Source organism: Hippocampus comes, unplaced genomic scaffold (genome assembly GCF_001891065.2).
Source record: "Hippocampus comes isolate QL1 unplaced genomic scaffold, H_comes_QL1_v1.1 scaffold92, whole genome shotgun sequence".
In the NCBI taxonomy this organism is placed as follows: Eukaryota; Metazoa; Chordata; class Actinopteri; order Syngnathiformes; family Syngnathidae; genus Hippocampus; species Hippocampus comes.
The window spans coordinates 1,998,745-2,015,128 of NW_017805379.1; the positions used below are offsets into that span (position 1 = coordinate 1,998,745).

A 16,384-nucleotide genomic window follows, 5' to 3' on the forward strand; every position below is an offset into this window, starting at 1 on the left:
AAACGGGTCGAAACGTGTGTTGAATTCAGATGTCATGTCATTTAATACAGTACAGACTGTTTGAACAAAAGTAATTCGATCTAATACTTATTTTAGATTTTTTTACACCTGTGCAAGTGAGAAATATTTCATTTCATTAAATGCTTGTTTTATGCGTAGCACTTCGCCACAGCTGCAGTTGTTGATTAAGTTGTTCTAAAAACAACGATTGTATTTATTTGTTCTGAAAAATCAATAGCTTTGAACTGATAAAAGCAATAAACCCTCCCCAAAAAAGTCAATTAAAATTATGCTTTATTATACAACAAGTCAATATCAAGCGTTAAACATGATTTGGATTCATGACTGTATATTGTGTTGTTGTTTTTAAATAGATTCTTTTCAACTCGTATCACGCGTGGCAATGGGTTGGTTAACTACACAACCAGGGGCAAATAGGAACAGAACTATTTACAAGCTCATGTGCAAGTAGAGTACAATGGCGATATGGCACGTTGCTGAGAGGTGCGTGCAGGTGCAGCATGCAAACGCCGGAGGCTGTGGTGAAGTGGAAAGTTTTTGCTTTGTCGTTTGCCAGCGCGATGAGCAACCGTGACCACATCCCGTCTACTTCACCAACCTTATTTGACTCAACAAGAACAACAGTGAACTTTTCAAAATAACAGTGTCTAGATTTTGAGCTACAAAACAGCCTCGATGCGTTTTTTTTCCCGCACTTAGCTCCTTTATGGCAAGTCAACTATGAATGGTTCCGTTTTGCAGATCGACTCTGAAACAAAGAAGAACAGACGCAAAAGCAGTTTAATTGATTTTGTCGGCAGTCTCCGCACACATGCCATTTTCAGGCATGGCTTAACTTTTTGTGGGTATACTGTACTCGTGATAGACACATTTCCTGTTCCGAAGTGAAAACTGGTTTTGGGGAGCAGATTTTTTTATGTTTTTAATGAGAGCCGAACCAAATAGCAATTTCAAACCAAAACGTCAGGCTTCCCTGTTTCTTCGTGAGACTTTATTGTGAGTCTACTCGCGATGTCAACCAAATTTCATGTCGCAAAGTGAAACTAGATTTGTGGGATGATATAAAAAAAATAATAAATGAATAAATCTGGAGGCTTCTAAACTGCTTGCTTCAAACAAAATGGCAGACCTTCCCCGTCTTTCGGAGTTTCGAAGTACCAACCTGACGTCTCCACAGCAAGAAGCCGACGAAAGCTGCGTAGACGCTGCCCTTGACCAAGAGGACGGCGTACGACAGCTTGGCACTCTGCGCCAGCTTCAAATATCCCGCTGCACGCAAACATCAACACGTTTTAGTCACAGTCATGATATTTTTCAACAATAGCTAAAACGACAGGACACTTCCAGGGAGTAGAAAAGTAACAAGAGATGACCTGAACAACAATCAATGCCCAAAAATTGTTTATAAGATAATAATACATACAGTGGTACCTCGACTTATGAAATTAATATGTTCAGGAAGAAATTTCTTAACTAGAAAATTTTGTAAGTAGAGACGCGTTTTGCATGTAAATGCCCTAATCTGTTCCAAGCCTGACCAAAATTCGGATATAAATGTTTCCTAATGCATAAAAATGCATCAAAATATGTGAAAAATACATGTTACAATTAGATTATTGCTCAATAAATGAGAGTTGTGCATCATGTAAAAAACAAGGAAAAGCGTAAAGAATGAAAATGATGGTCATTTAACTTTTAACTGCGTCCTCATCGTTTTTTGCCCTCTTTTGTTCATGCTCTCTCTCAGAAGTGTTTTTTCCCTGACGTTTTGTCAAGAACAGATCCAAGGACGTTTGCTTTTGTCGGCTTTTAACAATCCTTCGAAAATGTCCAAGGCAAACACCAGCATAGTGACCGATCGTCCGACTGGTGAACACTTTTTCCGGGTGATTCACATTTACGTAAAACTATCGGAATACCTCATAGCCCGAGGGGCGAATGACTGGATAGTCACATGTCTATCTATTTATCTATCTACACACAGACTCGTACGGTAGAGGTCCCTCTTAGCCAATGGGATGCCAGGACGATGTCGGTAATAGCCAATGGCAGTGCAGCTAACAAGTGTGTTGCGTTCCGGAAACTCAGAGCTTTCGTATCTTGACATTTCTTTCGTAACAGGAGGCAATATTTTCCTGTTGAGGCTTTTCGTAATTTGGAAAATTTCAAAGAAAGAGATGTTCGTAAGTAGAGGTATCATTAAATAGTGATAAATAAGAATGAAATAACGCGTCAACATTAATCGGGCAAAATCTGGGGTGGGGAGGATAAAACGAGTTCGCATCTCCTCTATAGAGTTGTACAGGCACCATTCCAACAGAATAGCAATTTCTAAAAGTACATGGAAGTACATGGTGAATTCGCTTACATGCATGCATGCAATTATTCAAATATGTTCAAAGGAATGTATATTTACCTCTCGACCTCTTTTCACCTGATGACAGACAAAAGTTGAGTTAATAAAGTATCTTTGGAGCCGGGCCTGTTCTTACCCTCTTACCTTCAATGCCGTACAGTGTTTTCGAACGCCGGGTGACGTCTGTTCCGTCAAATAAGCTGACTACGCAGGTAAAGGTTCTGCCAGGTGTAAACCACACGTCTGCCGCCACCTGCAACCTACTGGTCATCTTGTAGAAGGCGCCGTCTGGCAGGGCGGGGGAGTCCGTGGCCACGCCCGTTTTGACGGTTTCCCCGTCGACTTGCCAGGACATCTCCACGTGGTCCGGGAAGAAGCCCTTGGCGACGCACACGAGCGTCTTCTGAAGCCCCTCGTTGTCCTTGCTGCGACACTCCTTCGGCGAAGGCGGGAGCAAGGTGACCGTGGGCAGTGTGATGTCGCGATCCGGTTCTGTAAGACCCAAAACTCATTGATCACAACAAGCAGCCTGGTCTGGTTCACTTGCTGGTAGCGAAGAACTTGCCATTTTCAAGATTTGGAAAAAAAATCTTCCCCTGAAGTCAGTTGCACTTTGCAATGTGACATGATGGTTATATTCCAACCACACTCACAATAAGTGGAATCCGCGATATAGAAATAGTTCATTAAATACAATATATATCGTCATTCACATTGCATTTGATTGTAAGGTGGCCTTGAGTGTTTCGAAAGGTGCTTATAAATAAAATGTATTATTATTATTATTATTTTGCCTAAGCCATTTTGAAATGCTTTTGGAAAACAACTAAATATATTTTGAAAACACGAGTATTTTTTTTATCGTTTTTTTTTATTCCCTCTTTTGCTTACTTGTTCACCATCTGTGTGGCGTAACTATTTTGGTTGGGTAGAATCATCGAGAACAATAGAAGAAACGTAGCAAAATCAAACTTGATCGACATATCTGTCATAATTACACCCATAAAAAAAAAGTCTCACCAAGCCATGCTCGACAGGTGACAAGAAGTCTGTTATTATTTTGAAGCGGACATTATAGGATCACTTTGGCACTTTCAACCACTGTTTCCTCCTAAAAAAATTAGCTCTCAAATTCCAGTCATCGACAAATGGGCGACTCTAAATTTGGCATTTTTTTTTTGTTGTTGGCCATTTATGTGGGGCTGCTTGAAAAGTTTGGTTTCCACCGTTAAAAACCAAACTCCCAACAATTGACCCACAGCCTTGACGTTTTTTTTTTTGTTGTTGGCCATTTATGTGGGGCTGGTTGAAAAGTTTGGTTTCCAGCGTTAAAGACCAAACTCCCAACAATTGACCCACAGCCTTGACGTGGATGAGAAACAGAATAAACTACAAACTTAAATTTCCATTTTTCAGAATTGTTTTGTTTTTTTTTTGGGGGGGGGGGTTATGGTTAACATTTTAAGCGTGTTTTCACTTTTTGTAGCCAAACTCAATCCTTTAAGACACTCAGGTTTGGTTTCACCCTTTTTACCGTTTTAATTAGTTTTTAATCAAACTTTAGTTTGGCGAGGTGAATTTACTGAGGTGTTGATCGGAAATAGAAGTGAGTTCTCTTTCCAATGTGTAAAGGCTTTTTTGAACCCGACATTGATTCAAAAGAGAATTTCTGTTGGTTCACACATTTTTTTTTTTTGTTGTTTTTTGTTTTTGCTTGGAGCATGCCTGAACATGGGATTTACTTAACTTCAAATGAACTTCAAATATCTTTTTAAGCAGCGGCGTTGACTTCACAAAAAATAAGACCAGAATGATACTGCTGCCAAACAAAATTGATAGCCTACAGCACAGTGTTTCTTTCGCATTCCTAACTGTGATGAGTGTTGTCTTTACTCGAAGCGTGTACCCCACGTAACATTTTCCGCTAATTTCACAAGAGAGTACCGGCCAGTTTTACACAAACTAACGCAGCAGTACATAAGCTCCATTATCGACAGCAGGAAGAGCGCCTGAATTCATCATATCGACGAGGTACTGAATGCCTAAAAGAGAAGCGTTGACATTTTTCATCGTGTCGTTTTCTTCTTACCTAAGACGGTCAATTTCGTTCCTGGTCCGAAGAGAGCTACGGTGCTTCGGCACGTTGATATTACCCTGCTACTAAAACTCCTCTCAAGGCTAAACGTGGACTTTGAATGATGCCCATTCATTAATTTTCCACGACTGGACTTTTTGTGACACGCTCTTATTCCCAGATTTAGCTCCTGAACGCGGACAATCGCAATAATTGCACATTAACAATTAAAAAAAAACAAAAACAGTATTTCTTACCTAGCACGCTTAGTATTGCTCCACTGTCAAAGCAAAGCTCCGAAGCTCTGGTGGCACAGTGCTCGCGTGCCTTGCGCCAAATCGGCCAGGATGGAAGCGAGTGAACGACATAGCTGCACTGGATTTTACACCAAATATTATGGATTGAATTTTAACCACTGGGATAACACGCCGTCAAATGAGCAACATCTTATAAGCCAAATATGCTCATGTTTTGCCCTCTTCAGAAAATCTTCTAAAGTTGAAACTTTCTTTTTGACACGTGTGCCCGACCGACACTGAAAGCATGACGGCTTTCTACTTAAAAGCAGATGTATATACCTGAAACTGTAAGCCTGGTCCCTGGTCCAAATAAAGCAGGCCGAGTGTAGTACACGGCGATCCCACTCGAAGCCAAATCCTTCCTTCGCCCCCCTAAAACTTAGTTAAAAGTTACACATCTTGCAGCAGCCATTTTGTCTCAGTCGAAACACTTTGAGCCCCTCAAGCTAGCATGGCATTTGTGACACCTGCCTTGCATGATTAAACCGACCCCCACCCAAAAAAACCTCTCAAAAAGTACCTTACCTTTTACGTCCACACCCCTCCAGTAGCCTAAAACTGTTGCTGCTGTTACACTTCAACTCAAAGCTACACAAAAAGGCTCCAAATTGGCAGGTGCAAAGCCGACTAGCCAGAGGATGAAAACACTTTAAAAGGGCCCAAAAAGAAGCGTTGAAAGGTCCACATTTTGTTCATCTGCAAAAGTAAAACAAATGTCCACAATCTGTACAAGCAAAAATATAAAGCTGATTAAAAAAAGGTACATTTGTCACGCCGAGGTAAGGCAGGGAGGTTTTTGTACAGCCCCTCTACGAGCGTGTACCACCGTGTGACCCTGTACCCACAGTGTTAGCGCTTTGCACAAAAACACAGCGTGTTCTAGCCCACCTTTCTGCAGCCACAAAACAGATCATATCTCGGCGCCTCATCTGGAGACGCGTGAGAGCGTTGAGTCGGGTCACGCCCGGCTGTAAAGAAGCTCAGAAACCTTCCAAAGTGGGGTCATTCCATGCCGTATCACTCAGCGGATTTTGATTTTAATGAAATTTGCTGCACTTGTTGAGCGTTATAACACAACGCAAAGTCTCAAATTTTAGTTCAATTGAAGCTTGACAGCTGCGGCCCACTGAATTTTAATTTGTTGGACAAAAAAATTCCTTTGAAACCCTTAAATACTACTCGGTCCTTTTTCACAAAAGAGGGGTTGTTGGAAATGGAATTCAACAAACTAAAATATGAACCCATCTTCTAAATCATTGCAAATTTGGAATGAATCTCGCATAGGTTTTCGTAAGCATCAAAGACAACAAAAAAAAAAAATCTTAACTGAACCAATCATTCACGTTTTTGTAAACACCAAAGACGATTTGGAGTGTACAATGAAAAAGTGTTGTTTGGAAACCCTCAAAGAAAAGGCTTCCACGAGGCTAACGGACGTGATTTTTCACATCCAAGATCATTCAGTCAGAAGCTAATGTGTTTCGGTTTGTGTTGAAAGCAACAAACGGTCCTACTTTGTACAATTTTGAGTGTTCAATGACCTTTGGTGGCCGATTTTTGTGAACTTTAAAAGACTGTTTTCAATCTTGGTAGTCCATCAGAGACAAGAGTCTTTTAATGAAGCTAGCTTGGAAACAAGCGTGAGCACTGCATGACGGAGTTACTTATTCATGGAATTTATTTCAATGTGGTTTTTTTTTTTTTTTTTAAACCACCGTGATTGTCCTGTAAAACGAATAACGGGAGTCCACTGTATTTGATTAACACAACTTTGGGGTTTCAAAGACCATTTAGAGAGAGAGACAGAGAGAGAATGGGCGCGTCCCACAGCAGCACCACTTCGCCCTTTCTTTACTCCGCCTCAATATTGATTAATTGTCTTATCATATATGACGCATCGGTTGTGCGACGATAGCTGGCCAGGAGCTAGCTGGGGGCTAACGGCGGCTACACCGTCAGAGCATTAAAATGAGAGCCGCCTTCTATGCCACCAACACAAGTCCCACTCAGAAGGCAGTACTGATGAATGATAATTCCTGTACGGTATAAGGTTTTCTAATCAAAGATTTAAACCCGACTTGGCAGTTTTTCACTTATCACGGCCGGTTCTGGTCCCTATTACAGTAACTCTGATAAGTGAGGGATCACTGTCATGTCGATTTTACAAAAGCAATCGTGAAACTAATCTAGATTCAAACTGGCAAGACCCGTGTGTTGTTCATAAACCAAGAAGTGCTCCCGAAAAGACGGCTGGACAACACCTGGGCCTTGGAGGAGGTCTGCGCTCTCCTGACTGACATGCTCGCTGCGTTTAAAGCGCCTGCTGACTGACAAGGGTTTTGAGAGCACCTCGCCATCTTCCCGTGTCACCGTGTGCTGGTTGCGCAAAAGTACACACCTGTGTCTGACGCTCTGACAGAGCCAATGCTGAGAGAGCCTCTCTGTGTGTTCGCACGGCTTATTTCCAGCCGAGTGTCGTTTCGCTCGTACAAAGGCTCGTTGCCCACCTGGCTGCCCCCTACCAGCTCGATGGGCCGGCGACCTTTGCTTTGGCGGTACCACAGCATGATGTCCTGACTTTGGTCGTCATGGCTGCACTTGAAGTCCGCTGCGGCCCACTGAATTTTAATTTGTTGGACAAAAAAATTCCTTTGAAACCCTTAAATACTACTCGGTCCTTTTTCACAAAAGAGGGGTTGTTGGAAATGGAATTCAACAAACTAAAATATGAACCCATCTTCTAAATCATTGCAAATTTGGAATGAATCTCGCATAGGTTTTCGTAAGCATCAAAGACAACAAAAAAAAAAAATCTTAACTGAACCAATCATTCACGTTTTTGTAAACACCAAAGACGATTTGGAGTGTACAATGAAAAAGTGTTGTTTGGAAACCCTCAAAGAAAAGGCTTCCACGAGGCTAACGGACGTGATTTTTCACATCCAAGATCATTCAGTCAGAAGCTAATGTGTTTCGGTTTGTGTTGAAAGCAACAAACGGTCCTACTTTGTACAATTTTGAGTGTTCAATGACCTTTGGTGGCCGATTTTTGTGAACTTTAAAAGACTGTTTTCAATCTTGGTAGTCCATCAGAGACAAGAGTCTTTTAATGAAGCTAGCTTGGAAACAAGCGTGAGCACTGCATGACGGAGTTACTTATTCATGGAATTTATTTCAATGTGTTTTTTTTTTTTTTTTTTAAACCACCGTGATTGTCCTGTAAAACGAATAACGGGAGTCCACTGTATTTGATTAACACAACTTTGGGGTTTCAAAGACCATTTAGAGAGAGAGACAGAGAGAGAATGGGCGCGTCCCACAGCAGCACCACTTCGCCCTTTCTTTACTCCGCCTCAATATTGATTAATTGTCTTATCATATATGACGCATCGGTTGTGCGACGATAGCTGGCCAGGAGCTAGCTGGGGGCTAACGGCGGCTACACCGTCAGAGCATTAAAATGAGAGCCGCCTTCTATGCCACCAACACAAGTCCCACTCAGAAGGCAGTACTGATGAATGATAATTCCTGTACGGTATAAGGTTTTCTAATCAAAGATTTAAACCCGACTTGGCAGTTTTTCACTTATCACGGCCGGTTCTGGTCCCTATTACAGTAACTCTGATAAGTGAGGGATCACTGTCATGTCGATTTTACAAAAGCAATCGTGAAACTAATATAGATTCAAACTGGCAAGACCCGTGTGTTGTTCATAAACCAAGAAGTGCTCCCGAAAAGACGGCTGGACAACACCTGGGCCTTGGAGGAGGTCTGCGCTCTCCTGACTGACATGCTCGCTGCGTTTAAAGCGCCTGCTGACTGACAAGGGTTTTGAGAGCACCTCGCCATCTTCCCGTGTCACCGTGTGCTGGTTGCGCAAAAGTACACACCTGTGTCTGACGCTCTGACAGAGCCAATGCTGAGAGAGCCTCTCTGTGTGTTCGCACGGCTTATTTCCAGCCGAGTGTCGTTTCGCTCGTACAAAGGCTCGTTGCCCACCTGGCTGCCCCCTACCAGCTCGATGGGCCGGCGACCTTTGCTTTGGCGGTACCACAGCATGATGTCCTGACTTTGGTCGTCATGGCTGCACTTGAAGTCCACCCGGGATGCCACGTGGACTATTTTGGGCCCCGGCAGATCAAAGCGTACGCCCGTCAATCGAACTATGGGTCAAACACCGTGTCAGCTACTTATTGACCTGGAGCAATTAGTCGTCTTCGACAATTGGGTTACTTGGAAGCGAGATGAGGAGAAGTCCAATCAGGGTGGTGGACATGGTGGTGGTGTCGATTGCAGGAATTTGGACGAGAAACCACCAGCGGTTCGATTGAGTCACGGTCTGAAACCAGCTCATTAGAACAGTGGACACCAATTCATCATTCACATTGTCCTTGAGAGTTTGGGGCGAAACCATCGCTGCCGGGTGCTTTGCCGCCCCCTGTTGGTCGAGGCCGATCAAGACCATTTTGATCGTTCAGCGGAGCCTCAATCTTCGTGGAGATCAAGCAAGACCTGTTGCGAAGAGCAGAAATTTCACAGATGAAAATTTTGAGAGCAGTGCCGCCTTGAGATACGAATTTAATTTGGTCGCGGTGGCCAGAGACTCGTGTCTCAAATCACCTTTTTCCATTGAAATGAATGGAGATGCCATTCATTTAGACAGGTGCCACGATTAATCGATGAATTGCCAACTGATCAATGATCACATTAATCGATATTTTTTGATAACTGATTACATTTTTCCCCCCAAAATGGAATCATCGTTATTTTCAAAGGTAATGTTTGTCGTATGACTTTGTGATTATATACTGGAAACAAATACTTTGCGGTTCAACAACATACTTGGCTGATGAAGATGATTCCGTTTCCCGTCACCTGTCAGTTTTTTTCGATTGCCTTGGTTGTGCTTTTGTATCCTACGTTTGGATGCTGTTTTGCCTTTGTGAAACCAACGTGAGACTTGACAATGCCTGCGGCGGAGCCCGATGCCGCAGGTGTCGGTTTTGATATTAAAACCCAGATAAGCGAGGGTTGCCTGTTTTGTGACGGCTGGAGGGCCAAGATGCAGCACCGTGCTTGCCGCGCAGAAGTACACCGCGCTGTCATTGATGCGCAAGTCGTTGATGATCAGGTTGGACTGTTGGCGGGCATCTCCGCTAAAGGAAAACTTCCCTTTCCAGTGGTCCTCAACCGCAGGGAACTTTTGATTGAGGTAGCCCAAAAGCTCCATAGCGCCACCTCGATCTTGTTTGTACCAAAGGATCATGTTGTAATCCGTGATGCTATGCGAGCAGCTCAGTTCATTGGTGTCTTCCCTGACTTTCTTCATGAGGTACAGCGGCGTTTGGTGCACCTTTAGAGCGTCCGATGCCGCTGCTGTGGGAAAAGCACACACGGGGTGTTAAAGCCACGCCGTGTGGTTTTTCTCCTGGATGTTTCAGATGTTCCTGATTCCTCACCCGTGGTCTGTAGCAGGATGAGGATGAGCACCGTCGCGATCATGTTCGTTGGGATTGTGAGCGCTCCACTTTGCCGGTACGGTTCTTCAAGATGCAGTCGGATTTCTGGAAGAGGTGAGACAGATTTCCATTTATCAAGACGAACGGAATACCCAGAATGCTCCTTGACGTTTGAGATGTTTGCCGCCCTACTTTTGGTGTAAAACGGTCATTCTCAAAATGTGGTACACGGGCACCCACTTGTGGTAGGTGAAAGAATCACTGAAAGTTTTTGTTGGGTGGTGTTAAATTTCTTACATTTATGTTTATTTTTGAACGACTGTTTGTTTTTAAACCTTTATTAAAAATACAGGTTTTAGTCAAATGATGTGCAATACATTTTAATGACCCTGTAGATTAGTGTCTCAATATATTCTAGATCAGTGGTTCTGAACCTTTTTAGAGGTACCGAACCCAACCAGTTAATATGCACCTTCACGAACCCTTCATGAGTAAAAATATGTATTTATATATTTATATATATATTTTTTACAAATTCAAGATATAAAAAAACACCTTTATTAAAAACAGAAAAAAAGTAAATAAAATTTCAAGAGATAAGTATACTTTAAAAAAAAAATCGTACGACATACTAACGAATTAAATTTCCCACTGCACTGATTGGACAAGCAATGTCATGTGATCATCTGCAGCCAGTGATGGCCAAGCTGGCGTGTCATAACTAATATGTTGAGTCGAGTGTGACTTACCCTCCATGCCAGAGGCACCGTCGAACCCCTGAGACGAACCCCTGGGGTTCAATCGAACCCAGGTTAAGAACCACTATTCTCGATGATAAAACGTGACACACTTTAGAGTCTGGCATAAGTCCCGCTTTTCCTGGGCCAATTTCTACCACAACAGCGTGTAGTTAGCTAGCAAGCCATCCACACACTTGGACAATGACGTCAGCAGAACAGTTCAATCTTTAGGGTTATAGAACCGTTGCTACTTAACATCAGGCTTAAGCTAGCAGACGAAAGGCTAAACTGCGTGGTTGTTCGAAATCCACAAAGTGTAACTCTCGGAGATTCATGTTTAGTGGAACAATAAACTTCGGTTTGAAGTGGCAACAAACAGCTCGAGGCCTCTGTTGTTTAAGATTATATACAGTACTGGAAACAAATACTTTGTGGTTCAACAACATACTTGGCCGATGAAGATGATTCCGTTTCCCGTCACCTGTCAGTTTGTTTCGATTGCCTTGGTTGTGCTTTTGTATCCTACGTTTGGATGCCGTTTTGCCTTTGTGAAACCAACGTGAGTCTTGACAATGCCTGCGGCGGAGCCCGATGCCCCAGGTGTCGGTTTTGATATTAAAACCCAGATAAGCGAGGGTTGCCTGTTTTGTGACGGCTGGAGGGCCAAGATGCAGCACCGTGCTTGCCGCGCAGAAGTACACCGCGCTGTCATTGATGCGCAAGTCGTTGATGATCAGGTTGGACCGTTGGCGGGCATCTCCGCTAAAGGAAAACTTCCCTTTCAAGTGTTCCTCAACCGCAGGGAACTTTTGATTAAGGTAGCCCAAAAGCTCCATAGCACCACCTCGATCTTGTTTGTACCAAAGGATCATGTTGTAATCCGTGATGCTATGCGAGCAGCTCAGTTCATTGGTGTCTTCCCTGACTTTCTTCATGAGGTACAGCGGCGTTTGGTGCACCTTTAGAGCGTCCGATGCCGCTGCTGTGGGAAAAGCACACACGGGGTGTTAAAGCCACGCCGTGTGGTTTTTCTCCTGGATGTTTCAGATGTTCCTGATTCCTCACCCGTGGTCTGTAGCAGGATGAGGATGAGCACCGTCGCGATCATGTTCGTTGGGATTGTGAGCGCTCCACTTTGCCGGTACGGTTCTTCAAGATGCAGTCGGATTTCTGGAAGAGGTGAGACAGATTTCCATTTATCAAGACGAACGGAATACCCAGAATGCTCCTTGACGTTTGAGATGTTTGCCGCCCTACTTTTGGTGTAAAACGGTCATTCTCAAAATGTGGTACACGGGCACCCACTTGTGGTAGGTGAAAGAATCACTGAAAGTTTTTGTTGGGTGGTGTTAAATTTCTTACATTTATGTTTATTTTTGAACGACTGTTTGTTTTTAAACCTTTATTAAAAATACAGGTTTTAGTCAAATGATGTGCAATACATTTTAATGACCCTGTAGATTAGTGTCTCAATATATTCTAGATCAGTGGTTCTGAACCTTTTTAGAGGTACCGAACCCAACCAGTTAATATGCACCTTCACGAACCCTTCATGAGTAAAAATATGTATTTATATATTTATATATATATTTTTTACAAATTCAAGATATAAAAAAACACCTTTATTAAAAACAGAAAAAAAGTAAATAAAATTTCAAGAGATAAGTATACTTTAAAAAAAAAATCATACGACACACTAACCCAGGTTAAGAACCACTATTCTCGATGATAAAACGTGACACACTTTAGAGTCTGGCATAAGTCCCGCTTTTCCTGGGCCAATTTCTACCACAACAGCGTGTAGTTAGCTAGCAAGCCATCCACACACTTGGACAATGACGTCAGCAGAACAGTTCAATCTTTAGGGTTATAGAACCGTTGCTACTTAACATCAGGCTTAAGCTAGCAGACGAAAGGCTAAACTGCGTGGTTGTTCGAAATCCACAAAGTGTAACTCTCGGAGATTCATGTTTAGTGGAACAATAAACTTCGGTTTGTGGATGTTTCAGATGTTCCTGATTCCTCACCCGTGGTCTGTAGCAGGATGAGGATGAGCACCGTCGCGATCATGTTCGTTGGGATTGTGAGCGCTCCACTTTGCCGGTACGGTTCTTCAAGATGCAGTCGGATTTCTGGAAGAGGTGAGACAGATTTCCATTTATCAAGAGGAACAGTATACCCAGAATGCTCCTTGACGTTTGAGATGTTTGCCGCCCTACTTTTGGTGTAAAACGGTCATTCTCAAAATGTGGTACACGGGCACCCACTTGTGGTAGGTGAAAGAATCACTGAAAGTTTTTGTTGGGTGGTGTTAAATTTCTTACATTTATGTTTATTTTTGAACGACTGTTTGTTTTTAAACCTTTATTAAAGTACAGGTGTTTGTCAAATGATGTGCAATACATTTTAATGACCCTTTGGATTAGTGTCCCAATATACAGTATTATCGATGTTGGAAGATACATGCAAAGACGGAGAGCTATGTACTACTCCTTTGAACATATAGTTGTGATGACTATTTTCTTTTCCTTTTTTACAATTTTACTTATCTTCACTTTTGCCAATTTATTGCTGTATTGTATATTTTATATGTTCAATAAACAATAAACAACAACAAAAACAAATTGTAGAAGTGTAGTTTTATTAAACAAATTTTCACTATTTCAGTTTTCCAATTTTTTTTTTTGGAGGGGGGTGGGGGGATAAAACGTGACACACTTTCGAATCTGGCATAAATCCTGCTATTCCTGGGCCGATTTCTACCACTCCTGCGTATAGTTAGCTAGCTAGCCATACACACACTGACAATGACGTCAGCAGAACAGTTCAATCTTTAGGGTCATAGAACCGTCACTATTTAACATCAGGCTTAAGCTAGCGGACGGAAGGCTAAGGTGTGTGGTTGTTTGAAATACACACAGTGTAATTCTCGTAGATTCATGTTTAGTGGAACAATAAACTTCGGTTTGAAGTGGCAACAAACAGCTCGAGGCCTCTGTTGTTTAAGATTATATACAGTACTGGAAACAAATACTTTGTGGTTCAACAACATACTTGGCCGATGAAGATGATTCCGTTTCCCGTCACCTGTCAGTTTGTTTCGATTGCCTTGGTTGTGCTTTTGTATCCTACGTTGAGATACCGTTTTGCCTTTGTGAAACCAACGTGAGACTTGACAATGCCTGCGGCGGAGCCCGATGCCGCAGGTGTCGGTTTTGATATTAAAACCCAGATAAGCGAGGGTTGCCTGTTTTGTGACGGCTGGAGGGCCAAGATGCAGCACCGTGCTTGCCGCGCAGAAGTACACCGCGCTGTCATTGATGCGCAAGTCGGTGATGATCAGGTTGGACTGTTGGTTGCTGTCTCCGCTAAAGGAAAACTTCCCTTTCCAGTGGTCCTCGACCACAGGGAACTTTTCATTGAGGTAGCCCAAAAGCTCCATCGCGCCACCTCGATCTTGTTTGTACCAAAGGATAATGTCGTAACCCGTGATGCTGTGCGAGCAGCTCAGTTCATTGGTGTCGTCCTCGACTTGCTTCATGAGGTACGGCGGCGTTTGGTGCACCTTTAGAGCATCCGATGCTGCTGCTGTGGGAAAAGCACACATGGGGTGTTAAAGCCATGCCGTGTGGTTTTTCTCCCGGATGTTTCAGATTCCTCACCCGTGGTCTGCAGCAGGATGAGGACGAGCACCATCACGATCATAATCGTTGGGATTGTGAGAGCTCCACTTTGCCGGTCCGGTTCTTGAAGATGCTGTCGGATTTCTGGAAGAGGTGAGACAGATTTCCATTTATCAAGACGAACGGAATACCCAGAATGCTTCTTGACTTTTGAGATGTTTACCGCCCTACTTTTGGTGTATGACGTACTGTCACGTCAGTCACACGTTGACTATTAAGCGAACTAAATTTCCCACAGCACTGATTGGACAAGCAATGTCATGTGATCATCTGCAGCCAGTGATGGCCAAGGGGGTGTGTCATAACTAATTAACATGTTGAGTCGCCCTATGGCAGAGGCTCTGTGGAACCCCTGAAACCGACTCACCGAACCCCTGGGGTTCGATCGAACGCAGGTGAAGAATCACTGTTCCAGATGTTTGAAGATACATGCAAAGACAGAGAATTATGTACTACTAAATTGTAGAGGCATAGTTTTAAACGATTTCTCACTATTTCAGTTTTTTTTTGGGGGGGGGTGGAGATAAAACGTGACACACTTTAGAGTCTGGCATAAATCCCGCTATTCCTGGGCCAATTTCTACCACAACAGCGTGTAGTTAGCTAGCTAGCCATCCACACACTTAGACAATGGCGTCAGCAGAACAGTTCAATCTTTATGATTTAGAAATCCACAAAGTGTAACTCTCTGAGATTCATGTTTCGTGGAACAATAAACTTCGGTTTGAAGTGGCAACAAAAAGCTTGAAGCCTCTGTTTTTTGAGATTATACACTGGAAACAAATACTTTGTGGTTCAACAACATACTTGGCCGATGAAGATGATTCCGTTTCCCGTCACCTGTCAGTTTGTTTCGATTGCCTTGGTTGTGCTTTTGTATCCTACGTTGAGATACCGTTTTGCCTTTGTGAAACCAACGTGAGACTTGACAATGCCTGCGGCGGAGCCCGATGCCGCAGGTGTCGGTTTTGATATTAAAACCCAGATAAGCGAGGGTTGCCTGTTTTGTGACGGCTGGAGGGCCAAGATGCAGCACCGTGCTTGCCGCGCAGAAGTACACCGCGCTGTCATTGATGCGCAAGTCGTTGATGATCAGGTTGGACTGTTGGCGGGCATCTCCGCTAAATGCAAACTTCCCATTCCAGTGGTCCTCGACCACAGGGAACTTTTGATTGAGGTAGCCCAAAAGCTCCATAGCACCACCTCGATCTTGTTTGTACCAAAGGATAACGTCGTAATCCGTGATGCTGTGCGAGCAGCTCAGTTCATTGGTGTCGTCCTCGACTTTCTTCATGAGGTACGGCGGCGTTTGGTGCACCGTTACAGCGTCTGATGCCACTGCTGTGGGAAAAGCACATGCGGGCTGTTAAAGCCACACAGTGTGGTTTTTCTCCCGGATGTTCCTGATTCCTCACCCGTGGTCTGCAACAGGATGACGATGAGCACCGTCGCGATCATATTCATTGGGATTGTGAGAGCTGCACTTTGCCAGTCCGGTTCTTGAAGATGCAGTCGGATTTCCGGAAGAGGTGAGACAGATTTCCATTTATCAAGAGGAACGGAATACCCAGAATGCTCCTTGACGTTTGAGATGTTTGCCGCCCTACTTTTGGTGTAAAACGGTCATTCTCAAAATGTGGTACACGGGCACCCACTTGTGGTAGGTGAAAGAATCACTGAAAGTTTTTGTTGGGTGGTGTTAAATTTCTTACATTTATGTTTATTTTTGAACGACTGTTTGTTTTTAAACCT

At 43.3% G+C, this 16,384-nt stretch overlaps 1 protein-coding gene and 1 long non-coding RNA gene across 2 annotated transcripts; one reads left to right on the forward strand and one right to left on the reverse strand.

The window, feature by feature from the left end:
* Nucleotides 1-711: 711 nt before the first annotated feature.
* LOC109517231 (uncharacterized) lies at nt 712-16,149 on the reverse strand. Its single transcript, XM_019872257.1, has 15 exons — nt 16,048-16,149; nt 15,440-15,973; nt 14,612-14,716; nt 14,004-14,537; nt 12,977-13,081; nt 11,398-11,931; nt 10,210-10,314; nt 9,554-10,126; nt 8,750-8,913; nt 7,258-7,368; nt 4,467-4,671; nt 2,522-2,869; nt 2,438-2,455; nt 1,184-1,290; nt 712-769 (listed from the first exon to the last, which is right to left on the reverse strand). Exons 1-15 carry the CDS (start codon nt 16,094-16,096, stop codon nt 740-742), a joined length of 3,522 nt encoding a protein of 1,173 aa, XP_019727816.1. The 5' UTR covers nt 16,097-16,149; the 3' UTR covers nt 712-739.
* Nucleotides 5,265-5,836, forward strand: LOC109517276 (uncharacterized). Its single transcript, XR_002168511.1, has 2 exons — nt 5,265-5,297; nt 5,339-5,836. It is a non-coding gene; the product is annotated as an uncharacterized LOC109517276 (long non-coding RNA).
* Nucleotides 16,150-16,384: the final 235 nt, after the last annotated feature.